Source organism: Paralichthys olivaceus, chromosome 8 (assembly GCF_024713975.1).
Source record: "Paralichthys olivaceus isolate ysfri-2021 chromosome 8, ASM2471397v2, whole genome shotgun sequence".
In the NCBI taxonomy this organism is placed as follows: Eukaryota; Metazoa; Chordata; class Actinopteri; order Pleuronectiformes; family Paralichthyidae; genus Paralichthys; species Paralichthys olivaceus.
In genome coordinates, this window is record NC_091100.1 from 9,909,574 (window position 1) to 9,937,118 (window position 27,545).

At 40.0% G+C, this 27,545-nt stretch overlaps 2 protein-coding genes across 6 annotated transcripts; one reads left to right on the forward strand and one right to left on the reverse strand.

Moving 5' to 3' along the window:
* The first annotated feature begins 1,018 nt into the window (after nt 1-1,018).
* On the forward strand, nt 1,019-6,290 carry primpol (primase and polymerase (DNA-directed)). Of its 2 annotated transcripts, none has more exons than XM_069529724.1 (14): nt 1,019-1,110; nt 2,180-2,390; nt 2,520-2,614; nt 2,689-2,827; nt 3,063-3,210; nt 3,303-3,405; nt 3,495-3,643; nt 3,760-3,922; nt 4,009-4,100; nt 4,202-4,288; nt 4,782-4,890; nt 4,968-5,044; nt 5,165-5,211; nt 5,311-6,290. In XM_069529724.1, the coding sequence occupies exons 2-14, from the start codon at nt 2,217-2,219 to the stop codon at nt 5,542-5,544; spliced, it is 1,617 nt and encodes a 538-aa protein (XP_069385825.1). In that variant the 5' UTR covers nt 1,019-1,110; nt 2,180-2,216; the 3' UTR covers nt 5,545-6,290. The 2 variants fall into 2 exon arrangements, with proteins under 2 accessions (XP_069385825.1, XP_019955886.2); XM_020100327.2 differs by lacking the exon at nt 1,019-1,110 and adding an exon at nt 1,398-1,645.
* Nucleotides 6,003-27,545, reverse strand: acsl1a (acyl-CoA synthetase long chain family member 1a). 4 transcript variants are annotated; one of them, XM_020100383.2, is made up of 21 exons: nt 27,355-27,545; nt 16,255-16,467; nt 14,364-14,478; nt 14,194-14,258; nt 14,012-14,113; nt 13,157-13,256; nt 12,894-13,063; nt 12,579-12,611; nt 12,364-12,415; nt 12,209-12,282; nt 11,248-11,325; nt 10,530-10,664; nt 10,206-10,340; nt 9,760-9,855; nt 9,449-9,521; nt 9,276-9,364; nt 9,046-9,162; nt 8,812-8,955; nt 8,625-8,726; nt 8,444-8,515; nt 6,003-7,921 (listed from the first exon to the last, which is right to left on the reverse strand). In XM_020100383.2, exons 1-21 carry the CDS (start codon nt 27,418-27,420, stop codon nt 7,781-7,783), a joined length of 2,172 nt encoding a protein of 723 aa, XP_019955942.2. In that variant the 5' UTR covers nt 27,421-27,545; the 3' UTR covers nt 6,003-7,780. The 4 variants fall into 4 exon arrangements, with proteins under 4 accessions (XP_019955942.2, XP_019955944.2, XP_019955946.2 ...); XM_020100385.2 differs by lacking the exon at nt 27,355-27,545 and adding an exon at nt 26,724-26,849; XM_020100387.2 differs by lacking the exon at nt 27,355-27,545 and adding an exon at nt 19,253-19,412.

Below are 27,545 nucleotides of genomic sequence, written 5' to 3' on the forward strand. Positions count from 1 at the left end.
CTGATGACTATTACTTGTTCTCCTACAGATTTTTAACTGCAGGAAACTCTCACTGATTTATTTTCGTTTTAGTTTTAATGAACAAAGATACACTTTCTTAGTTTGTTCTCTCCAGATTGTGATGTGTGATATGTTAACAAACTTGATTGTTTTATTTGGTTGTTTCAGAAAATATTTTAAGACTCCCTATAAACACAGCAGTCAGACCAAATCTAGAACATATTACCATGATTTTAGCTTCTCTTCGTGGGTCTCCAGTAAAGTTTAGATTTGTTTTAAAGATTTTATTGCTGACTTTTAAGGCCCATTGCACCTAAGTAGATTTTGGATCTTTAGTCACCATATCTTACCTGTAACCTGAGGACGCCAGCGAAGGTCCCACTGACCATGTAACCATCCTGGCTGGGTTACCGGGCCTCCTTTGCAACAGTCTGAGGAGATCCATCTTGTTGGATCCTCTTCTTTTAAATCTCTCTTAAAGACAAATATGCTTTCTCCTAGTTGTGATCTTATCGATAATTGCAATCATTTAATGTCTTACTTTCTTCTTGTTTGAACTCTTTTCTCATTTCCATGCTGTATGATTTTCAAATGGCTTTTTAACTGTTTCTTATTGTTTGCCTTTAAGCTTTCATATTTTTAAACTTGTAAAGCCTCTTGTAACTGTTTTTGAAATGGTGTTATATGAATAAAGTTTATTATTATTATTATTATTATTATCAAATTCAAAACTCGATTTTGTGGATGCTCACAACAACAAACCATTCATTTAGTATGGAAGGAACACAGATTTGCTTCATGTGAGAAAACTAAAAGCCCTTTATATAAAAACATTACAGACAAATTATTTGATGCCCGTCCAGTTTTCTACAGCGTATCAAGTGAAATAACATTCCTCACTGTACAAACAATGACTTGATGAATGATGTTTTCTTCCACCACCCATTCTGTGAGCCCCTGTCACTTCCTTCCTTCCTTCCTTCTTCACTGGTAAATTTTTTCAAGGCTGTAGGTGAGTAATAATGAGTAACAGTGTGAAGTCTGGAAAACAGTTTCTCTGTGGTGGATAATAGTTTGAATTGGATCAGAAAAAAGAAACTGCAGTGTTATGTGAGTACATTTGTGTACAAGTTTATTTACCTATTAGGGAAGGATGTGAGGATTCCTGCCTAAATTATTATTCACCTGAACTGTTCCCTTCAGGGCAAAGGGGGGTTTCATTGTATTTCTGTGCATATGCAATAAAACTGTATCTCATGTGCTTTTCAATTTATAATATATTTCATTTATTTATTTTTTCTGACTTTGTTTTCCACTAATTTTTCGTGGTAGGGGGGCTTTTATTTTGAAAAACACAACCGGAAGGGCTCCTCCTGTGTGGTCGATGCTGGCCCGGTACATCGTGTGTTTTTAAATGTTCGGTCACACATCGTCTCGTGTCATAAACATGTTGAAATAAAAATCACAGACTTTTTATTTATTGTTTGTCTTTCTGACCAGAAATCGTTTTATGACCGGAAACAGCGCACGTTTCCGGTTCCAGGCGCGCCAAAATAGAAAATGGACGCTTTTGACAGAAGCTTGTGTTTGTTTTGACAGTTTGACTCAAAGAAAACGCACTGGACTGTTTTGTCTTCAACTAATGGTGAGTAATGGCCGACTGTGTCCTGCTGACAACCACGGGGAGGTGGATTCTGCTCAGGGAGAGTTTCAGTCAGTGTCAGAGGAGGAGAAGCCTGGTTACTAAATAGAATCTGTATGGACAATGTTGTTGATAACAATCCCAAATGATACACGAGGTGTGTCGAGCTATAAACACACTGTCTGGTGATATATAAGTGGTTAGCTTAGCTTCGTTAGCTCTGCTTCCTGACATTTGTTTTGGTTGTTGCCTACGGTGGCCGAGACGTCTCACGCAAGTGCATCAACGGAAAACACAACTACAAATAACACGACACAACCACAAATAACACGACCCAACTACAAATAACACGACACAACTACAAATAACAGACACAACAAAACTACTTTGGCTTTGTGACGTGGCAGCCGGTCTGCAGAGAGGGAAGAATGGAATCCACTAATTTCAGCAAATCCTTTCATTCTAATAGAAACTGAGTTTATTAAGTGCACCTCCAGCGCTCAACTGTCTTTGACCAACTCTCTGAATTTCTACCAGCTCCAGGACGCAGTAGCTGACCTCTGACCCCCTGAGGATGAGTAAGTGGGGAGAGCGACTGAAGAAGGTCGAGCAGCTCGCTCAGTCATTCCAGCTCAATCCTCTCTCTGCACGCTACAAACCTCGACTGTGGCCGTGCCAGCCCTCGTCTGTCTGGAAGCTCTTCCCACGTCAAAGCCTGGCGATCGGCTTCGCTCAGGGCTGCAAAGAGGTAACGACATACTGGTGACGCTGGACTGTCTCATCTGCCTGTACCTCAGATGTGTGACCCTGTTGTAGAAGTTATTTTATGTCTTATCAGGAAACAGTTCTTACATTTCTACAATGGATGTTTTTCCAGGTTGTTCATGTTTTTGCACTTGAAAAAGAAAAGACGAGTCAAGGTCAAAGGATCTACCTGGTTACCAGTTACACTGAGCTGTGGCATTACTACAGGTGAGTAGAAGCTTCACTCTGCTTCACTCCCTTCATGTTCTGTGCCTTGATGTTGATTGTGAATATTTCTTCAGGACTTACCCTCAGTCCTTGATGCACTGCTATGAGGTGATTCCAGAGGGTGCTGTTTGTAAACTTTACTTTGACTTGGAGTTTCACAAGCCCTCAAACAAAGGGGCTGATGGGAAAACTATGGTGTCTTCTCTTATCCAGGTTGGGTTCCTTTTTGTTTCTTCTTTCAACAGTTACCTACTTTCTGTTTGAGTTGAGCAGCTTGTTTTAGATTTTTTTTTCAATTCTCAGAGCGCTCAGTGAATCTTTAAAAATGAATTAATTATATATTGAAGAAAAGATCTCCATAGATTACATTTTGTGTTCTTGTTACTTTCTTACTTTAGAGATCCAGGATGTCTGTATGTTTATGACCTGTTGATTTGTTTGTCCATAGGTTTTCGGTAACAAACTGATGGAAGTTTATGGGATTGAATGCTCTGCAAAGAACGTCCTCACTCTTGAGTCCAGCACCGAGGAGAAGTTCAGTCAACATCTCATCTTCAATCTCCAAAATGCAGTGTTCAAAGACAACATACATGTTGGTATGTTTCAAGTCACATGGAGGCAAAAAAAATATTTTTCTGTAATCTGCATTTTATTCATATATTCAGTTTGATCATTCATTGTTTTTTAGGTCGGTTTATCCACGCAGCTCTTCAACCAGTCCTGATCAAAGCCAGAAATGGAGGTTCCCTGGATGGTGGGATTTATTCAGAGGCAGAAAATGGTGAAACGCGGTTAGTTTTTCTTTCTTTTAGAACTGCGATTCACATCTTTTGTTTGTTTTTGTCCTCATCATCTCTAAAGCACTGATATTCTGACACAGAACACACGTTGTTCCTGAGGGGAAAGCAGAAGGAATTGATGTGTTAGCTGAAAGTCCTCAGACCAAGAGACGTAAGCAGGAAGAGACAGACCTCAGTTTCCTCAAGGTGAAAAACAAGGATGGGCAGGAATGTCTCTTTGTTGATCTAGGTAAGAGAAACCAAAAACTTCCGTTTTACCTTTTTCAGCACCCGCTTTAAGAATCATTGTTTGTGAACCTCACTAGTATGTACACATGGATTTTATTTTCAATGCCTTCAATTTAGGTGTCTACACCAAGAACAGAAATTTCCGCCTTTACAAGTCTTCAAAAGTGGGAAAGAACGCTGCCTTCACTGTGGCAGACAACAACCAGTTTCTTGCCAAACAGAAGAAGGGGATCTCCTCCGAGGAAAGTGTGTTCTTGGCGTCCTTGGTCTGTAATGTGAGGTACACTGGAGCACTCTGACACTCACTGATGTTAATGTAAGTGTCTTTAAAACACAGCACCAGAGCTTATTCCTCAATATCATCAGTTTCACAGGTCAGAGGATTCTCTCATGTGATGTCCCAGAAACAAAGACATCCACGACCCAGAGACCTCAGCAGGGATCAGCCAGAAATTCAGGTAACCCTGAACTGAAAACAAATTCTTTGAAATATATTACATTTTACCTCAATATTTTAAACATTCATGTAACTTTTTTGTTCTCCATCCATTGCACACAGACTCACTTTCTGGTTCCTTGATGTCCCCTCACCAAGAAGTAGACAACTTTGTCTTAACCCTGGTTAGAAAGGATGGAATTCAAGGAAGTAAGTGTTTGGGTTGACACAGGAAGTGTCTGTCACACTTTTCTATAGACCCTCATGGTTGAAAAACTGGAACAATCAATGTTTTTGATCATGTTTCTTTGACAAAAGTACATAAATTGATTTTATTGTAATTCTGAATAATTTTTACAGAATCAAATTTGTGCAGGTTTGTAGCAATTTAAGAGTGCGCTTATGTTTTTATAATTTTTAAAACAATTTAAAGTTAAATGACAAAGCTCAGAGCTTGCTTGTTGTAGTTAAGTAAGTAAAGATTCTCTTACATGTTTGATCATCCACTACACGTTACTGATTTTCATCATTTTATGCAAATAAGATCATAATGAATAATGATAATAAAACAATATAGTATAAGGTCCAAATTATTGTCAAATTATCCAGCCCCTTGTAATATGAGTTGCAGATTGTGTGTGTGTTTATTTATTTGGACAATGCAAAGGATGAAATCCCCAGTTACTCTTGTCTACATCAACAGGCATCAGGCGATGGAACTACTTTGTTGCAGAACAGCTGCTCGTCTACGACATTGTCAAATACCGCTGGTGTGAAAATGTGGGAACGTTTCATAAAAGCAACAACATAATGTCAGTACAGTGTCTCGTGTTACACGTTTCTTTGAGTTTGCTCCACCTGCCTCATGTAGTCTCATCCTCCTCTATAGGATTGTTGTGGATCTCAAAGAGGAAGTGTGGTACCAGAAGTGTCACGATCCTGACTGCAGGAACTTCAGATCCTCAAGTAGGTTATAAAATATAAATAGCTGCTTGTCTTAGTTCTCATATTTAAAATAATTGAAGGGCACATTATAATAATTGCAGAATTGTGGTAATACAACCCGAACATTTTCTACTTTTACAGGTTACCCTCTGCCACAGGAAATCTGTGTGAGCTACATCATGACACTGGTTTGTTTGCATTGTTTTTCCCTTAATCCAGACAGAAAACTGTTTACGTTGAAAGACATCATTCTCCAACTCCTCATCACGTCTCGTGTTCACTTACAGGACGATGAGGACCAGGCTTACATAATGGACGACGCTGGAAACATTGAGCCAACCCAGGCACCAAGCCAGACAAAGCAGAGAACAGCCTGTCCACAGGAAGAACCAGCTGACTTGTGGGGAGATGGACAGGATGAGCAGGACTATTTAGAGAGCCTGAACGACTTTGAACAAACCAGTGCGGAGATCTCTGATCAGCTGCTGCTCAGTTGCATGGCAGAGTTTGATTCCCAGTAGAAGGTAAAAGGTTATACTGCACACACTGTTCATCATCAAACTGTTTTATTTGCTGTGCTCCCTGTAACAGTTTCCAAACCTGGTATTAAGTGTTGTTTTAGCAACATGTTTGTAAGAAAAGGTTTATAAATATATTTTCCAACAACTGTAGCTCTCCCTGTAGGCACAAACAAGTAGAGCAGCTATATTTTAAGATAGTGAAGACCTTATTGTGAAGTTGTAAACATTTAAAATGTTTTTAAGAAAAATTTAATTGGTAACAAATACTGCACATAAATAAAAACTTATTTTGTAAAGCTTGAATAAAATTTTTAAATGCTGTTTTACTTCAGATATATATATCTGAAGTAAAACAGCATATATATATATAAACTATAATACACTTTGTCATTGGCAATAAAACAGTTTTTTGCACCCAAAACATGTTTCACATTATAAAAGAGAGTTTAACACCTGGGTTTGGAAGAAAGTTTTTATTTGGTACAGTTGACAAATATAGATACTGCACTTTTTTCCTCCAGCACAATGTACTATTGTCCTTTTCAGATCATACGTCTTTGAAAAAAATAATAATATGGCTTGATCTGTTTGTCACCAACACGATTAGATGTGTGTTATGATCACAATTCAGAAAAACACAAAGTTTAACCACTGAAATACACATTCCATTGAAAGTGTTTGCGAAATGTTGATAAAGGCCTTGAATTAAAAACACTGGGCTTTTAATATGAAATGTGATAATGTTACCACATATTTCCCCTTGAATACCTTTGTATGAATGCACTTTTGTTTTACCTCGCAGCTAGTGGCACTGAAATCTCAAAGAGGAGGCTGCATGTACAATAATGTAACCTTCAATATTTTCTATGCTGTCTTCAAAAGAAAACACAAACAACCCCAAAGAGCAAAAAAAACATCTCTCTAGCAACATGATTCCCAGTCGGCTGTTCACTACATTGTGCACAAGAACCGGTTTATCAGCCCTTTAGCCTCCAGCACTGAGAAACATGGGAATGCAGGGAATTAACAATCCGAGTATCAGGCACGACACTGCGTACACATTTTCAGCAGATACGATATTTACAGGTTATCAGCTTAAGCAGATAACCATAACATTAAATAGTCTGGTTTATAAATAGTTAATGTTGTTGTGCTGTGTCTCAATTCAAGTATGGAGTGCACTATAACGCAGCCTTCAACTGGGCTCGTCTTTACAAAAAGAGTTCATGTGAACACACCCCTCTGGAATTCACAACCTCAGAACTTTCTGAAAGCTCCAAGCTCACGAGATGCAACACTTTTTAAATCAATGGTAAATGGATATATTGCAATTTTAACAGTAACAGAATTTTCTATCATGTCTGAGAAAAGCGCAGATATTCTTTCATCAGCCTCATCTTTTCATTCCGTCCTTGCGTTACCTGCTTGCTAACTGGCTAAGTTGCCAAGCCTCTCTGGCTTCCAGACACTGACGGTAACATTATTCATATGTCGCCTAGCAGCCCTATTCTAATGACCTGAAACAAATCGCATACACAAATTCCTGTGTCACCACACAGGAACCACTAGCTCATACGTTATATTTTAAGGCAGCAGATGTACCAACATGGTGCAAAAAAAACCGTCAAGAGTCAAATTCTTGCCATTTTGGCAACACAGCGGAAAGAGGGCACCACCATTTTCAAATTTGTGAAAATGACATACGAAAAAGGGGCACGTCATGGACGCAGATGGTGCCGTCACTCCTGGGCTGCATGAATGAAAGTATGTGATTTGAGACACAGCATACATGTTTTTAAAAGCACATTTGTGGGTTTTTATCTGATCAACATGTTTGCAGAGGTTAAACCTTTCTAACCATGAAGAAGAGTTATTGTTGGTTAAGGCATGAGCACGTCACATTTTTCCCATTTTTTTTTTAACCCTTATTCCTGTAAAGTGCCTTGAAATATAGTATGATGTGATTTGGCACTGTACAAATAGAATGTAATTGAATTGTATAAATTAAGTCAATAACAAGATGTTCTGGGATAATCTGAACTAATAGCCAGTAATAGCAGGGGAAAAATAACGTACAATCACTAATTGAAGTTTCAGTTGGTTTGTTTTGTCCCCACAAAACTGTAAGGAGTGTCACAGGTAGAAAAATCGAGTAAAGGCCCCTTCACTAGACTGGTTTGGTTCTGGCTTTGCTCTAAGTGATTCTCACCTCCTTACATTAGTCCCAGATTCCAGTTTACAACTTAATTTTGGCATAAAGTTGATCAATCTGCTCCCTGAAGTGGCTCCGCAGCTCATTCCTCTTGGCCTTCAGGGTGGGAGTCAGGAGACCGTTCTGGACTGAAAACATCTCGGGGTGTAGAGCAATATCTCTCACCTGCAGAACAAACAAAGATAAACAGTGAGTTTCATATAGTGCTGCAACCAACCATTTTCAATAATACATATCAATCAATTAAGTGTCCAAAACTGTAAACTAGTGTTTACAATCAAATGCTAGATTTTGAGAATATCATTATTGAGAAAAAAAATCTATATATTAAAGTCAGATTTTAACGAGTAGAGGCAACAGGCTGATTCTAATATTTTTCCTGTAAAATTATTCTTATATTACAACTTTATTCTTGTAAATTTGACTTTCCTCTCGTAATATTGACTTTATTCTCATAATACTACAACTTTATTGTAGCAAGTGTAAAACTTTTTTCTCACAACATTATGACTTTATTCTCATAACATTCCTAGTTGATTCTCGTAAATTCAGGACTTTGTTTCTTGTAATGTTACAAATTTATTCTTGTAGTATTATGACTAATACTCCTTCATAGTTTCCAGTCCAAATGCAGCTAAGTGAAAAAAGCGGAACTATTGTGATCGAGTCAAACGTGGAAGAAATCACCTGTTCAAACGACTTGAGTCCTGCTTCTTTTCCCAACCTCAGGATGTCCTCCAGAATGGCTTCCTTCACCTCCTAAACAGTTTTAAGTCAGAAAAATGAAAATGACAGTCAGAAAAAAAAAACAGAGGGGGCAGTAGAGTTAAGATCGGACTGTTGAGAAAGAGAGAGAAATAAATCTGACCTTTTTACTGCACAGTTCAGTGTAAGATCCTTCAATCCCTTTTTTCTTGGCCCAAATTGGTAAAAAGTCTGGATCAGCCACAACTATCCCCACCAGGCACGCCTTAAAAACAGCACAGAGAACATGAAGATCACAGAGTGCAAACTCTAATATGAGTATATGTATGGATACAAGATGAATTACTGACCTGTAAACTGTCACCATGAACAAATATCTGAGCCACTGGATCACTGCGGTTGTAGACAGTCTCTATTTTCTCGGGGGCGATGTATTCTCCTTGTGCCAGCTTGAAAATGTGCTTCTTTCTGTCGATGATCTTAAGACAGCCGTTCTGCCACGAACCACAAAAGAAACTTAACTTCACTCAACTTTACCATCTCGATAATGATCAGATTTCTTAGGTCAGTGTTGTTCAGCTTACAGGAAGCCATTTCCCAACGTCCCCTGTGTGCAGCCATCCGTCCTCGTCGATAGCCTCAGCTGTTTTCTCAGGGTCCTTCAGGTATCCATTGAATACATTTGGTCCTTTGACGCAAACCTACAGAGAAAACGAGTAAAAAGAACATAGTTGAGTTCTGAGTGGTTTTAACTTTGATGCACAAATATTTTCCTCATCCTCTGTCTCATTTCTAATGAAGCAGAGCTCCTCACCTCTCCCTCTCCATTGACTGCCAGGTAATTCATTTCTGCCACATCCACCAGTTTGACAGCGTTGCAGGGCAGAGGAGGCCCGACGTGACCTGAGGACAGATTAGAGACAGTTCAGTTTCATTGTTGACAGAAATTAAAATAATTGCAACAGCGACAGTTAGCAGAAGCTCTACCTGCTGTCCAGTCTCCAGGCATCGACATGGTGCAGCCTGCTGTGCATTCAGTTTGACCGTAGCCTTCATAAAACTACAAAAAAAAAATATTGGTCACATTTATGGAAACTATAAAGCTGTTTCAGACATTTACCTGAAATTCTCCAAAGGGGCTGAGTAATGAAATAATAGTAATAAAATAATCCAGAACTATTCCTACCAACCCCCTGATAAATGACCAAGTGAACCCAGCAGGAAAATGTTCAGACCAAATTTTACTGAGCATTTTCCTGTTCATGTCTGAAAACTCTTTAAGTGAGATGTGTGGTCACCTGACAGCCCAGAGCAGCTCGCAGGAACGTCAGGATCGTTGGTGACACCGGTGCAGCTCCTGTGATCATGAGTCTCACACGTCCGCCCAGACTCGCCTGCAGAGTGTGAAACAAAACGAGAAGACAGAAATGTCAAACTGAGTAAATGTTCTTTACGGTAAATTGACTGGGGGAGACGGGGATCGAACCAATCTGGTGGACGACCCAGTCTACCTTAAACCATACAAAAACTTGCCATTATCTATTATGCATCGTATAGGATTGACAGAAAAATGATCAAACATTATAAAAGAAATAACACTATTAACACTAACGCACAAAGATTATTTGTGTATTTATCAGTATGGGGCTGCTACACGGAACAAAACACAAAGATAAATGTTTTTCTGTTTGCAAGACATTTTATAGCTGCAGACAGTTTTAAAATTCCTTAAAATCACATTTACCTGAACTTTTTTGAAGATGAGTTTGTCCCACATGCTGTCCGTTCTGACCACACCATTTTTCATTTCTGCCTCCTTCCTCCTGAAGGCAAAGTCCAGCAGCCATCTCTTCAGCGGCGTGTTGGCCTGACAGAAAACCTAATGACACGTGAAGAACATTTATTTCCAAGTTCCCTGATGCAGCAGAGAACTGTTTTAATTTATACGAAACCTTTACATAGGAAGACAGACCACAGACAAATGAGGTAGGCGAGATAAATAACGAAAATAACATTGAAAATAACAATGTAACATTAAATAAACTGCAGAAGTGATCCTGTGTCTGACCTTATCAAACATGCGGTTGAGGAGACGTGGGACGACGGGGAAGACCGTCGGCTGCAGCGTTTTCAAGTCGTCCATCAAAAGTCGAATGTCTCCTTGGAAGTAGCCGATTCGAGCTCCGTGGATGAGGACGACGCCCTGATGAACACACAGCTGCTTATTCCTCCATGTACAAGTGGAGTCAGTGTGATGTTTTAGCCACAAGAGGGCACAGTTGTTCCACTTGGAGGCACTACACTGCCATACAAGCGGTTGGACACTGTTACATTTATTATTAATTGAAATGGATGCAAATGATAATAAGCTGACTTCCGTGTGTGTTGCATTTGTAAAAATTATTGTGTCAAATTTTTGTTTGACACAAAACATGAAAAACAGTCAAAAATTAGCTGAACAGCAATTTAAATATGAAAATATCAGCTAGAAGAAATAGAAAGAAAGTAAGTGAACATTTCTGACGCTCATTTTCAGTTTTATGAAATACAATGAAAAGCGTAAATCACAGCATGCTCCTAAAACGTTCAATTAAGTAGCAAAGCAATGATGCTTTAAATATTTCCAGACTTCTGACAAATAATTCAAATCTGTTTTCAGAAATACTCTTAAAAACTATTAAAGCCACAGTCTCCAATTGTGAAAGCAACGGGACATAATGCTCCTGATTCTTCGATCTCTAATCATTTCATAACGACAAATGTTAGGTAAACAAGTCCACACATACCTGCACAACCCTCTCAAACATGTGAGCTAGGGGGAGATAGGATACGTGAATGTCATGGAGATCCAGCATGCAGTGTACCTGCAGAGAACACACAAAACAAAGCCCACACACGGACGCTTGTCAGGCATGGCGTACTGTACCTCCACCACCCTCTCAAACATATGGGCCAAAGGAAGGAAGGAGATGAGCACGTCTTTACAGCTGGGCCTCAGTGTGGCCTGGAGGATGTCATAGACGCAGCGGATGAAGACGACGACAGAGGAAAGGAAAATATAGAGCGGTCAGAGAAGGTCAGTCAGAGTGAGAGGGGAGATAAGAAATAGAGAAAAGCCCCCAAAAAAACAACAAAAGCTCATGTTTGATTAGAAACAGATCTCATGAATGCAAGGGCGAGGTTTGGTCTCAGACGTTGTAGAGGCACAATTTAATCAAGGTCAAAAAAAGAGTTTGAGGTAAATATAGTATTTATTTTATATTATATGTTTTCGTTCTTTCTACAGCTACATTATTAATATATACAAATAATAATTTATTTCATTTAATATATTCTATTATACTGTAGCTTACCTTTTACAATTATTTTTTTTTTTAAATCTTATTAAAAAAAACTTTTTTACTACTGCTATACTTTTTTCAGCCCTGAGTTTCGCCTGCTGGTTGCTCCTTTTTAATTCCACGAAATACAAAATGTGGAAAGATGTTAACATTTTACTCACATTTCTTAAAATTCAAGTTCTATCTGCATTTCCTTTTTACTATAGTTCTAGATCTTATTATTCACATTTCTTTGTCATCAGGGTTTGTGAACTTTGTTTTAGGAATTTTTATAAACATATTTATCAGCTGATATATCTGTAACTGATTATCTTACACTCCAATATCAGTATCACCATCGGCCCCGGAACATCCGTATCGATCGGGCTCTAATTTTGAGGGTGAGTCATCTGCTGTGTTTGTTTACCTGTGTTACTCTAAGGAAAGCTGCAGTGTTGGCGATCACATTTCCGTGAGTGAGCATTGCACCTTTTGGATTTCCTGAAAAGAAATTAAAGCTCATGTTTATACATGATGTAGAAAAGAAAACATTTGTGAAAGGTTGTGTTGTTGTGTTATTACCTGTGGTTCCAGATGTAAAGCAGATAAGTGCGAGGTCCTCTGGTGTAGGGGGCTGTAATCAGAGCACAGATCTGCACTTATGCAAATGAAAGCTAATGTGATGTTGCATTGGAAGTGTGCATGAAAACATCAACTGTGTTCAGTGGTTACAAATAATATAAATGCTCCAAGTTGAATTGAGTAAGAATAAAGAGACTTTTTTTGTTCCTACTCACCACTGGATTCTGGTGGTTGGCTTTACCCAAGGCCTGGAGAATATAAACACATTATTAGCGTGAGTTACGGAGTGTGTGTCTGTTTCAAAGTACAATTATTATCAGCTCTTCCTGCACACAGAACCCCCCCAGGGCCTAATATCAATTTAGATCCAACCAGAACATGAGTTAATGACAGTGTGACTCGTACGACAATGACAAGAGCGTCTAGTTTCCCAGAACATCTTCTGATGGTCGCAAAAGCTCAGTAGATACAGGTTTTGTTAAAGCACGGAAAATAAAATTGAGACTTAAGGATGAAGTTGTTGTTCTTACCTCAAAGTGTTTCAAACTCAGAATCTCAATGCCACACTCTTGTCCACGGGCCACCAGCTCGCTGTCAAACGCCTCCATGAGCACAATCGTCTTCACCGTTTGCCCTTTCCCACTGTCCAGAATCATCTGAGCCTTTTCAGGCACATCACAGATCACGGTGGAGATGGCAGCTGCAAAACAAGATGCCACCAAATTAACCGTTACATCAGCGTCCTGGACCTAAAGCAGTGCAGGTGGTTTACGTGCGTGGTTGGTGCTCTCACCTTTGTCGATAACGTAGGCGATGGCCTCTGTGCCGAGTGTGTCGTACAGTGGGACGACTACCATGGAGTACGTGTGACAGGCCAGCTCTGAAATGGTCCACTGAGAGAAGAGACCAGACACACATTGTTAACAAACAATACAAAATGTAGCTATATATTTAGCTTTATATTTTCAATTTCAGTACAATATGAATCAAAGTCTAGAAACTTGATGGACTATTTATACATAGGATGTAACTAAAATTAACGCCCTGTGGTTGTCAACCTTTACTTTTTCAGACTCACAGGAGGTCATCGTGAATCTTTATTAATCTTTGAGTAAAAATGAACTGATGACATTCCCTGAAGACAGACTTGGGACATCATGCTTCACATGTGAGGTCACAGTGAACTTGACCTTTGATCGCATCAGTTCTCAAGTGAACGTTTGTACCAAATCTGAAAGAATTCCCTCAAGGTGCTCTTGAGATATATTGACAAGAATGGGAAAGAATGGACAACTCAACCTCTGGCCACTAGTTGTCACTGGCATGCAGACTGTTTCTTTCAGATAATATTGTTACTTTGAACCAAGTAAATATTTCCTTTTTTTCATTAGATAAGTTTATTATATCATTCTTTACGTTAGAGGGTCATTAGCTCTGTGTTAGTGACCATCGATTGGACCTAATGTTGCTTTGTTAGATCATTTCAGTTTGTTATGTTAGGCTGTAAAAATGGTGAACATGGGACTGAAGTGAGCAGTGAATGATTTTGGAGACAGGTCTTTACTCGACAGACTGAGTGACAGACAGAGGAACAGACGGAGAAACAGGCGTGTAAAGGAATGGCAGGTAATATAAAACGTTGTTTTACCTCAGGCCTGTTCTGGGAAAAAATGCCAATGTACTTGTCTCCTGTATGAGAGTGTCCTCTGTGAAGGAGAGCAGAACCGATGTGCTCTGCTCTGTCTGCTACCTGTGCAAAACAAAACAAAGGCTTGTCCAGTTGTGCCTCGTCACAGAGAAACACAGTGGATCTCATTCTCCTCGCCTCACCTCTTTATATGTCAGCCACTCGTACGGCTGGTTTGGTTTTCTCGATCCGAGACAAGGTCCGTCACCTGGAGGGAAAAATAAATCTCACATTTATCTACATTCACAGGAAAAAGGTGGATCTCTTATCTCCAGGGACTCTCCCAATTATCTGATAGAAGCTCAGCACTCACGCGATATTCCGAGCCCTCGCTGAAACACCTCGTACATTGTGCGTGCATCGTCGTAAAAGTGCGTCATGTGTTCACTGCTCTCGTTCAGAACGGATCTCCTTGCATGCTCTGCACCCTACAAACAAAACAATCCAAAGGTTATAAGCAGCACTGGGCAAACCTACCACACAACACCTTATGATGAGATTTATTATTATTATTTATTATGGAGAATGTGTTTCTCTGATACGACACAAACATGGATCATTTTGGTTTGTGGCTAAAAACAATGAGAAAATCCAGGAAATAGCTGCTGAAAGACATGAACACTACATACACACACCAATGGTAGTAATGTAATTCATCTTTATGTCACACTCTGTTCCCAACACAGGTCATCTGTGTCATCAGTCATATGACTCTGTAAGTGGAGACTGAAATCAATGCTGTTAATTTTCTCCTTCATCTGTTTCCTGTTTTTGCAGAGGTCACACTCCAGTTTTCTATCTTCCGATCTACATGTTTCGTTCCAGGCACAAGCAGCTGCTGCTACAGCTGAAATAGTCAGATGAAAAATATTGATTTGTCTTTTTGTTTCGTGTCTTTTTTCAAGCAAAATATCTGTGAAAACTGCTTCACATTCTCAGGCTCCAACTCGTCTGATGGCAGATCTGAGGTTTCTCTTTGTCTCATGTAACAACAAATGAAATACCTTCTTAGAGGACGTCACCTGGGATCCTGCAGAGCTGAGAAATCTTTCCACTCTTGACATTTCATTGAGTTAAAGATTAATAAAAAAATTTGGGAGTTTAAATGAAGGTAATCATTATCTGCAGTCCAGGTCGTCACAGATCCGTTTTCAAACATTCATAAGACTGACTTCATTGTTGCCATGTGAAAAAAATGCTCTTCTGTTTAATCTACTTGTTAAAGATACATTTGTAAATGTTTTAAAACCATCACTATACAATCTTCATTTCATCAGATGTTAGTAGGTTGTTAATAAACAGTTTTTTTGTCCATTTGCAGTTTCATAGATCGATTGTCTTTTCTGGAATGTCAGAGGTCAAAAGTCCAAGAACTAAAGACAAATGAGCACTCGGCTTCAGGGGGAGGAGGAGATGTTCCGACACAGTTCTGCCTGATAGAGATTCCACTGATACAGAGTACTGATCCCATACCAGTGCATTAAAAAACATAACTTATACAACAGTTGTGTGCTACTAACCTTAAATGGAAATAAGGACTGCTAACATTGAAGTATGGTCTATTCCTTGTGTTAAGATTGACAACACTTGTTTCACCCCTTAAAACTCAAGTCTTTCATTTGGTGCACGTCACAGTTTTCCTTTGTTTTCAGCGTGAAATATTGCCAACTTATGGACATTTTTAAGAAGAGAAGGAAAAGAAAATTGCAGCCATATCAGGGTGAATCTATACTTTAGACATGTCCTCTCAGATTGGTCCATTAGTTTGCAGAACATCTCTGGGAGGAGGACAGAGTGAAATAAAGGGATTCGTCACAACCCAGCACCTAAGGAGTTCTAAAGGGTTCTTATTAGAAAGTGGCACCATAAAAACTTAAAAATATCAAAGCCGTCTTTACCAGCACATCCTGGTTTAGGTCAGAGATAAACTTATTAGCTCTGTATATGTGAGGACGTCAAAACAAACATGTAATTTGAAGAACTACAGCTGTGATTACGTTCCTGGAGTGGATCCATTAACATTCCTGCTGAATGAGACTTGCTGTCGAGTTTTCTTTTCCCTTTCGTTCTTGTAGCTGGATCATGATTCAGTTATTCCAATAACACACAGTGTTACAGGCCAGTGGGTGGACAGAGATATCTTGTTTTCCCTCTGTTGTGTTTAGGACATTTTATATATTAAGGACAAAAAAAAAATCACATACTGGAATTTCCACTGACTGCAGCTCCAGATCACAGGGAGGTTTGAGGGCTTTCGGCCGGGTGGCGAACCAGTAGGTGGTGATGGCGGCGAAAGCACCCATGCCCATGAGCGCGTTGGTAGGCAAGCCACGCATGTACTGCCGGAGGTCTTCCAGCTCGGGAATGCGCAGCTGTCTCAGGACTTCCTGAGCCTGCATGGCTGATCTGCACTCACCCTGCAACGAAACAGAAAGGGGAACATTACACATGGAAGATTTCAGTCTCAATTCTGCAGTATGTCTTCTTCCATATGTATATTTCTGTTCAAAATATCTGTATCTTTAAGTCTATTTAAAGCTTGTTGTACTGGAGTGGCTCCAATAGGGGGGCGATAATCTGTGCTTCCTTCTTTATTTCAAATGTCTAAGTTTTCTACACAAAAGAAACGACAGACACCTTAGATCCTGACATTAGCCTTCAAAATAAAGAAGTCATGAATCACCAAGATTATACATATACACACACACGCAGGTGTATTCAGTATTCCTTCCATCAGTTTCAAGTAGAAACTGAAATATATCAACATATATTTCCTCAGCACTTAAAGGTACAGTGTGTAGAATTTAGTGATCTCTATAGTGCTGAAATTGCTTGTTGCAGAAAAAGAAACTGTGGTAGCTTCAGTTGTCATAAAAACTCAAAAGGTGTTTAGTTTGTCCAGTCTGGACTAATGTAAAAAACATGGCGGCCCCCGGAGAGAGGACCCCTCGATGTAAATATAAAGTATTTAAATATAAAGGGCCTTTTCTGGGGTAAAGAATACTACAATTCATATAATTTAGATGAAACGAACTAGTGAAAACATCATGAGAATTATTCTACATTAAATTTCTGCCAATAGTTCCTTTTCACTAAAAATTGTACACACTTGACCTTTAAAGCATGTTTATGCACTTTCAAGCAGCGTCTACAGCCTCAGGTCTTCTTCTGTGTTACTCAACAAGATTTGTAAACCAGGATTTTCTACCATTCTTCTCTGCAGAGCCTCAGGTTTATTAAGTCTGTCAGACATTTTTGGAGCGATGGTTAAGTGGGTTCAAGTCGGGGCTCTGGCTCGGCCACTCAAGGACATTCACAGAGTTGTCCCTGAGCCGCTCCATGTTGTCCTGACTGTGTGTAAAAGGTCGTTGTCATGTTGGATGGTGAGCGCTCGACACTGGGATCCTGAGTGCTGACGTTTCCATTAAGGATTTTCTCCAAGAATGAATCGCTGCAGTGGACCAGTGTAGATGTGACGGGCCAAAGATAAGGCGAGAGGTGTGGTGGCTGTCTGAAAATGTAGCTGTTTGAAAGGTAAACAGACAGTTAATGACCCAAAGATAAATACTCATGTAGGCTAAGGATGTAAATCTACATAAGGGTTTGTTTTTTACATGAAAACCTATGGGAAGTGACCACAGAGTGTTCCAGGACTGCTGGTCAAACAGCCAACAACTCAGTTTAGTTTAGCCAGCTACTTTATTTTGTTTATATTTGATTCAAGTTGCTATTCCTTCTACATATACAATTTAGAGAGGTCTGTATCGGTCCCACTGCCGTGTGTGTTATATGAATGTGTGTGAGCAGCTTCTCCCCTATATGTCAATAGAGTAGAACGTGAAAATAAATCCTTGGAGTAATGACCTAGAATTAAAGTCCTTGAATGAGAAAAGGTTTTCACAGACTGTTTCTTCTTATTATAAAAGATTTGGAATAGGTTTTCTTTGAGCACTTAAAAATCCATATAATCCAAACATGTTTTTCCAAAAGAAAAATTTAAACGGTGGAAAAATAAGCAGCTGTGTGAGCTGCATGTGTCTGTTTGTGTTTGCTGTCATTTCTATTCAACATTTCCACATGTTGTACACAGAAGGTAGACGTGCCATCCTATTCAACAGCTGTGCACTTTGGAAACAAAAGGCACAGGAAGGAAATATGACTCCACACATATTTTCGCATCACAGGGCCTCCAAGGGGTTAAAAGCACACACACACAGACACACACACGGACACACACACTTCTGAAGGAGAATGAGGCTTTGAGGTTCGGGATGTTTAAGGAATGAGCTCACGGGGCTGAAACCACATTATCTAAAGTGCTGGTTAAATGCCTCTGTCCGACAAAATTTTGACTAAAACAGTGAAATAACGGTGATTTATTAAATACATTCTAAATTGCAAATCATCTGAGCCTGTATCAGACCAACATACTTTTTCATAAACTTTTTCAGTTCATACAATGAATTCATGAACTAAAAAAATGTGATGGATTAGTCTGCAATTCTGTATACTAATAGTATACAGAATAAATATAGTAATATATTAGTCTCCATCATATAGATATTGTATCTATATCTACATCTCAGGGATAACTTATCTTTCATTTAATGTTCCTTGTCTCACTTGTAATCTCGTTAGGTATCAGACAGGCGGCTTTACGCACTTAAAAGTTCAACTCATTTGACCTCTCCATTGTAAGGTAACGACCCCGCTGCATTCAGATGAACAAGTGCTCAACCACCTCAGTGGCAATAATTGACTTCTCACCTACTTCTATTATTAAAGCCCCACCCATGACACAGGTGGCTGGTGCCAACTGGGTCAAAGTGTATCAGAAAAGCAGCCGAACAAGGTGCTTGGATTCAGTTAATTGCAACTTCAATACAACAAATTGTGCTGAAGTGAGATCATAGTAAATCCAATTCATTTTTATATAAAATAATTAAAGGATTAAAGAGAAAGTATAGTAGCAGCAGGATTAGGTGGTTTGGATCCTTTCAGCCTCTATGGAAGTAAACGTTCTTCATCCCACATTAAAGTTCAGCTATGAGCCACTATGAAAGACAAGCAGTGATCAGACCACTTCTAAGTCCTCTCCAGGACAAAATATGATAAAATGGGTAAAAGCAGTTCAATGAAATTTCCAGAACATTTGTCGATCTTCAAATGCCAAACCAAGGAAAAATAAATCTCAGTACTCACAATTCAGTAGTGATTGTATGAGAGGAAGCAGAATCTGTGTCGTGGAGGTGTAGTTTATCTGAATGACCGCGTGCTGCAATAGTTGCTATTAGCAGGACTGGTGCTGACCTCTAATAGACCTCAGAGGTTCTCGCCACTATGAATAGCAGGAACACGCCCCTTTCAAACAGAAACACAGACGCATGAGACACCACAGCCACTCAGAGAGCAATTCAAGACCCAGGATGATGTGAGGGGTTTTTTCTGCTTCACAGATTGACTGGCTTGAGCATATTGTCCTAAGACAAAATCAATATATAGTTAAAAGTTGACTATAACCGGACATTAATAAATGTTAAACCACGTGTCTCAGTACTTCAAACATAATGATGTCCAAAACTTTTGAGAAGCAACAGTGATTCTAAGTGTTTATTCAAGGGTCAAAGAGCAACACATTATCTCCATTAACTGAACACAGTTTGTGCAATTCTAGTGTTGCTCAGCATCCGAACCTCGGATGAACAAAGAATTACGCCAATTACAAGAAAGTCTATGTATTCTTCAAGATAGATATGTTGACAAATCCCCCCATTTTCATACTGATATCACAGAATATTGACTGTAACCAAAATACACAAGCTGAGTATATGTGCAGATTCCTCAGAATCAAACGTTTCCCAGTTCATTATTTAAACTCAGGACAATCTACAACAGTTTCAACTGATGAGACAAGAGTAAAGTGGTGGACACATGTGGACACATACAACACGTGGATTTACACGTTTCCTGCTGAAGTTATCAGCTACAACAAAGACAGTAGAACATAAGAAGCCTGAGAGCGAACTTAGTTTAACCAGCTGTGACTGTGGCAAGAGAAATACACATGGATCTTTGTGGCATTAAACAGAAACTTTGTATAACAGTGAGTGGTATGAATAAAATCCTATTATAAATCCCACCATGGTATATGTAATTATGTCATGACATGAATGTATAGATACAGCAGTATAGTCAGGTGTTCTGGATATTATCTGGTACTGATAGAATTACCAAACGGTTAGGTCAGATTCTGGTCGATTCAGTAGGAATTCTGCATCACATTGATGCAAAAAACAAAAATAAAGGTCATCAAGAAATATTGATCAGAATGGACAAATATTAACAGCAAAATCTCTAATTATCTAAAGATTCATATTGTGTTATTGTCCACAGTATATTACCAAGTTGCAGACCACTAATGAAATCAATTCTACTTTTTACTTTTCTTTTTTGTCACTTATTTATATAATTACAAACGGCTTACTTGGAGAAATACAAGTGTGCAATTGTTTCTTCTTTTTTATGTCATAACTTTTATATCATGCTTCATTTGTCTTTTTTATGGTTGGTTATACAAATTTAAGACATTTTAAGATATTTTTCGTCCACACAGGCACCTCTTTTGGCACACATTGTCATTTAGTTGCATATGTGTCTCTCCGTCGAATGGCCAACAGAAGGCACATGCTAGCAAAAGTTGCTCCACCACCACCTCCACTCTCCATACTTGGCCTGGGCCGATGACAAGCCAATGGCAGGGCCAGCTCTCCGGTCACCCCACACCCCAGCACACAACACAAGACAGTGGAAAAAAGAGGGGGAGAGGGCAGCCGGTTCATTTGACACATAACAGAACATCACGATTAGTTGGCAGCAGCCTGCAGCTTGAGTGCAGACCACAGATGTCAGTTTTGAAAAAGCGCAAACCACAACCAGGAAGTTGCAGCAAAAAAAGATGGCAGGACAGTCACACTATTCTGAAATGCACAAGTTCTTCTTCCTCTAAAACCCAAGACCAGTGTGACACTGAGCTGATAATGGGTTTGGCCATTGAGCGTCAGGTCAGATGATTTAAGCTCATTATGTCGGCCTTACCACCGGAGCATTAGCACACGGAGCCTTCAAACACCACAATAATCTCATTCTTATATGACAGATACTTCCAAATCTAGTATCCTTCTCTCAGCTGCTATGTGAATCGACATGAACTATTTTGGATGATTCTTTATTACAGTCATTTATCATCACACAAAGATGTCAAACGTTGTCTTGTCCCAAATTTCCAATTAACTCTCCCTTAAACCAAAGTTTAGTTTGACTTGACACAGCAGGCCTGTCTAACATGGAGCCATAGAAAAGCAATACTTGTTTTTAAAGGTGGCATTTGCGTCTAGCTTTTCCCATAATCCATCACAGGTGCAGGCATGTAAAGACTTCATTTATATGCATTTATGTTTGTGTAATGATGCAAGTGCTGGCATGTCTGGCCAAGCAGCTTGATATCTACAGTGGTGAATGTCACTTCCAAAGCAAAGGAGAGCATCGTGTTAGACTAACATGAGTCTCATATTACCACACTAATGCTCCTATGATGAACATACATTACTTACTTACACTGACATACAAGAACAGTGCTGTTGTTTTTATAGCATTAGTATTACATGACTTCTTCATGTAGCAGCTGATGAGGATTGTTGCCATTTAGCTTTAGCCTCTTCGCACAACCTCCTTCTCAAGATTGAAAACAGCTCATTGAAAATCACAGACATAACCTGCGGATAAATTCCGGAGAATTGGGTCTGGACTAAACCAGCATTTTGCTTTTCACGCATGCACAACGCAAAGGGAGGTTTTCTTCACAGACGCGTTTTTGCAAGAGCAACAAATCCTCTGCATTATTCAGGCGAGAGGTGAAGCAGCCGGGTGCAGCAGATAGAGACAGGAAGTGATGAATAAACTCTGCTGCGGAGATCATTACACAGACACCGGCATCGGCTCTTAATGCCACCAACTCTCTTGTTATCTTCTTCGGTGTCTTCTACGTGTATGACACCACTTCGTTTTTGTGTCTGTCACGTGAAAGAAGGTTCATCAACCCCCCCACTCGCTTTCAGTTCATCCAGAGGGGTACACACATTTTCCAGAGTTCCTTTCTGAAATAGCTGGAGACTCACAAGCGCAGATTGTCATCTCCATACAGATACGCATGATTACTGCTGAGTCATTTGACCTGAAAATTATCAGCAATTGTTTCCTTTCCCACTGAAGACAAAAGCAAGATGTTTTTGAGTTTCATAGTGGGCTTTTTGTCCAGTGTAAATGAGGCTTAAGAAACAGCATAAAACTAATTAAATATGTCATTATAGCAAGAAATTAGTATTTTAAGTGGAACAATTTAGTACGTATGACAAGAACATGTCACAACCGAAAAATTGTTCTAAAGAGAAACAGAGGTTAGATGCGTTTAATGAATTATGAAAGCGACAATTCGTTCCAGCCATAATCTCACGTAAGTCTGTAAATCATTGCTCCTCTATGTCCTTGCTCTATGTCAATGAGTTTCTGTTACAGATTTTCTGCTTATTATAGCTCACATGAGAGGAAGACATTTACTGTAAACCTGAAACCAAACTCTTTCAGACGGTGTTCGAATCTCACTTCTTCATAAAGGGGTAAAAATGGCCCAGACGCATTATAACAGGCCACACTGGTGCAGTACTTAATTCTTTAAACTTGTCTACTACTCCCTGATTTGAAGACAAGTAGAAGCAAAAGCAGTTGCTCGTTATCGATTTGGTTCAAAAATGCTAAATGTCGACATGTGGAATTCATGTGTTATTGACGTGGATGCAGCTGCCAGGACCTTATTGATAATTCGACTGATTAACAAACAGGGCAGCATGTCCCAAGGGGAGGGATCTAAATAGAGGAACGAGTTGACATATTCCTGTGTAAAACCTTTAATATATAAAGGTTTACAGGGGCATTGAGCAAGGATGCTCCACAGGTAACTTTGGATGAGCCGATGCCCAGACTGAAGGGAAGTTGTGAAAAGGTGAACAGGTAGAGACATGAGCTGATATTCAGTGACAATACGTTGAGAAATTGGGTGAGGGGGTAGATCAATACTCCTCCTGACCTCCTCCGGTCACAATGAACTCTGGTGTACGGAACAGAGTCTGACTTTGCACAAGACTACCACGCTCAAGACTGTAGGTCCTGACCCCCCTGATGAAATTGTACACCCAAAGTCACATGGTCAAACAGTGTACGAGGGGAGGGGAGGGTGGAGGAGGGGGATATGTTAAGTGGGACAAAGGTCACACATACGTCAACTACTGCAAACACAGTGTCAGGCCACATGACCGCTATACTGTAGGTCAAAGAAAAAACTACTGTAATTTCTGAGACACACTTACTGAGACACTCCGCTGTGGGGATTTTAAACCACATTATAATTCACATAGAAGTTGAAAAACTCCAGCATTGGCTCCCTTTCTGTTTTTCAGCTTTTATTACTGGAAGGGTTTAGGAAAATATGGTGATTCACTTTCTTGGTTAGAATTAAGTGAGAAAACTGTGCTGTTACTGCAGAGACAAAAACTACTGCCATTGTTGATGTGTCTAACAGTTGTCTTCTGAAAGTTTAATCTATAAATTGTCAGAAAATATTAAAAGAAAATGAACATCACAAAAACAAATTGATTCATCGAAATAAACGTACAGTTTCTGACTTCGGCCACTAGGGGTCCCTTAATCAAAACAAATGATGTCATGAAGCAGTGTGGGATCATGGGAGTAGTTATGTTCACCACATTTGCCAAAATGAAAATCTACCTTAAGTAGCTCAAGTGCAAATCCTGTTCAAGGATGAGCTAATGTATTACAGTTTTATTCATGATATGTAGCAAACGGCAATGAATCATCAGGATCTGAAGAAAAACTAAAAATATCAGCCCAATAACAAACACACTTGATAAATGTAGAAGCACATTGTTGACTGTATGAGCTCATGTCTCAGAATATAAGTTCAGCTTTCAAACATTGTTCTCCGGTTTGGTAGAAATATTTGATTTGTGGAGCCAAATCCTCAGTTTGCTTCTCTGCCACCGACCAGAGCGAAGTGATGACAGGGTGGCAGTCTGCTTCAGAATCACAAGACCACAAAGTGTCCCTCTGTTTGCGTAAATGAAAGCTACTCCTGTACTCAAAGGAAAAGACACGTGACAGAGTCTGCACAGTTACTCTGTTGCCATCTCTGTCATGTAACTGCTCATGTGACTAAAAAGAGCATTTTCGCTTCTTCTTTTTCCCCTCAATGTTGTTTAAAAAGGGAGTAAATCTACAAAGGCAACAGTCCAGCTAAATTCCACAGATTTCTCTTGGATGAAGTTTTCCATAAAACATCTCCAGTACCAAGCACTTCCGTGAACTGCTACACCCCCCAGAACTGTTGTTATGACCAACTTTGACATCCTTACATATCCTGTGACCACATAACCCCTGGACGGGGCAACCAGACATGATTATTAAGTATCTGACTTTAAGCTTCGAGAAGCAAGACTGAGACCAAACCTATGGCCTAGACAAGACTGCTTTGGAAGAAATGTTAAATAAAGAGTCTTGAAAAGCAAATTAAAAATAGAATACACAGCACTTTATGGCACGAGAGGGACAGTAAAGAGATGAGGGAAAAGAAAACAGTAGCCAGCTGGGGCCCAGAGTGACGCCCGCCAATATAAATATTTTGGTCATAAAAGCCTGTTCGTTGGCTGTATGCTGTCAACTGGTGGCAGGTTAGCTGTATAACCTCTTAGACACAACAGTTAACTGGCATTGCTTATGAATAAAATATGAATAATTAGTTAAGTTACTAGTATTTATGGTTCTGACTAGTAAGAGTAACAAGGTTGTGAACATCACCAGTGTTTGTAAGTAACTTTTTCTGCTGTTGAAGTTAGAGGTTTTTTTTCCATTTAGTTCTGTGTAGTTTTGAAAAGTTAGCAGTTAGTAGAAACATGAGTGTTGTAATCTCCACAATCCACGTCACTTTTGCACAACTTTATGCAATAGTTAGTTCCCTCCCACCCTCGTCATGTTACTGAGGATGTGAGGGAAAGGTGAGACGTTGACTAACAAGCTGGTGACTATCAAAGCAAGAATCTGGTTTACACAGAAAGGAGATTTTCATCAGTCATCATGAACTGAAACACGATTACAGTAGCATCTCATTCAGATGATGGTTATAATGGAAGACAGTCATCCCCTCAGTGTAGACACTTTTGTCTTGAACCTCAGACAGAGTAAAGACCTAAACCACCACATTAGTCAATGCTGTGCTGTAAAGGTCCGGTCACACATACATTAATACATAAAGAGAATATCGCAGATCACCGTTCACCAAAGTTGAACTCTACACAAATGTTTAATTCGCCTCCTCCTGTGCACAGACTGGAAGTGAAAAGTTCGCCCGAGAAACATTTGCGTATGTGTGACCGAATAAATACATAAAAAGTAAATAAAGATGGACGAAAGCTCTCAAAAACAAATGCCAAAGCAACTCTATCCCCTACCGGTGGTTGGCTACAGTACAGATCATGAACTCTGCCTCCTCCATGTTAGTGGATGGATGTGTCAGTTTTACTTTTTCGTTATTTGATGATATAAAAACAAGACGAAAAGCTTGTTTATCTCGTTACTGCGGCTTCATCCACCAAATGCTCTTGTGCAGACTTTGGCTCAAAATGATATAGGCGCAAGATGGCGGCTTCCGTATTTTGGCTTCATTTCAGAATAGGTGGAGGAAGTGGAGAGGTGTCGACCATCTTTATACACAGTTGATGATGTAAGGTGATGCTGACCTCTGGCTTATATATACACATGCATGACAACTTGAAATAACTTTGAGATGATGAAAACAAAACAATAACTTCATATTTCCTGAATAGAAGTGAAAGCTTGAAGTCTAAGTTCCTTCTGGAGGTGCCCTAAGGAGGTGACCAGGTCTAACACACACACACACACACACACACACACACACACACACACACACACACACACACACACACATACATCACTTCTAATTGATATGGCGGGAATGCTACGACGTGTCCTTGATAATTATTCCATTGTTTCTCTCTCCCACTCGTCACAATCTTATCTCACTCACAAACAATGGCGTCAGTGCATGGTGCGGGTCAGTGACCGATGGATAACACGCAGATTAGACAAGAAAATCAAAGTATCTTCTGAGTGTCTGATCAGATCCAACGCTACGTGTCTGTTTCCATCACACACACACACACACACACACACACACACACACACACACACACACACACACACACACACACACACACACACACACACACACACACACACACACACACGGGGGTTTCTCAGCGACACTGACGGACAAAGAAGAAGAACACGGTGATCGGATCACAACAGTTGCGGACATTGTGAGGACCAGAGCAGAATAAAAGTGAAAGCTGCGGAGACGCGGATTGAAAACGTGGCTCGATCTCCGGTTTTCTATTTGAAGGCGTCAACACAAAACATGAAGCGGCCTCGATCTCCACACACTCACTCACACACCTCTGACACACACCTGTACACACTCTGAACTCATCCACACTGACATCTGGATTTAAAAAAAGGGGTTTCCACTGACCAGCGCGCAGCAACAGATCCGGAGACTCGAACCTGATTCCTGAAGACTCAACAGCAGCAGCAGCGACGATGGTCTACGTAGTCTTCAGCTCTCAGCCAATCACAGGCCGCGATGCTCTGCCTGGAGTTTGAGACAGCCGCTGTGATTGGTCGATATCAGTCGTGACAAAGCGAGTTGAGCCTGTATCGCATGTAAATCGAAGCAGCTACATCCTGTACGACAGAAGTCCAAGTACTAGACACACCTTCAGTAGTGGGAAGTAACCGAGTGTATTTGCACAAGTACTGTAGTATTTTCTAGTAACAGCCACAACACAGAGTCAGTAGGATCGAGGCTCCACGAAGAAGCTGGAAATGAGTTTATCACAATTTTCAGTGTTTGCTGCTCAACAGGTTGACAAGCACAAACAAAGAAAAGCAGCAAACACTGAAAAAGTCAACAAGTGACCAACTGAATATCCACCGAGAGCTGCTGCACCACTTTCCCTGAACAAATATTAAAACCAGATTAAATGTTCAACCACACACACCTGGACGTTCAACCAGCTGGTGAGTGGATGCAGTTTTTCTTTCAGCAACCAGGTCTGAAGAAATAATACCATGTCGTTCACATTGAAGCAGTCTGCACCCACCTCCTCTCCAGCTCTCAGGTCGTCTCCCTGCATGCCAACGCAGACCGAGGTGTGCGCACCAGCCATACTCCACCGGCCTGAACCGACACCTTCACCTGAGTTCCTCCCGCAGGCAGCGTATATTTATATAGGACCCACCAACCACACCCCACTCCACTTCAGAGCACATGCCACAGGGATGACACACAGAG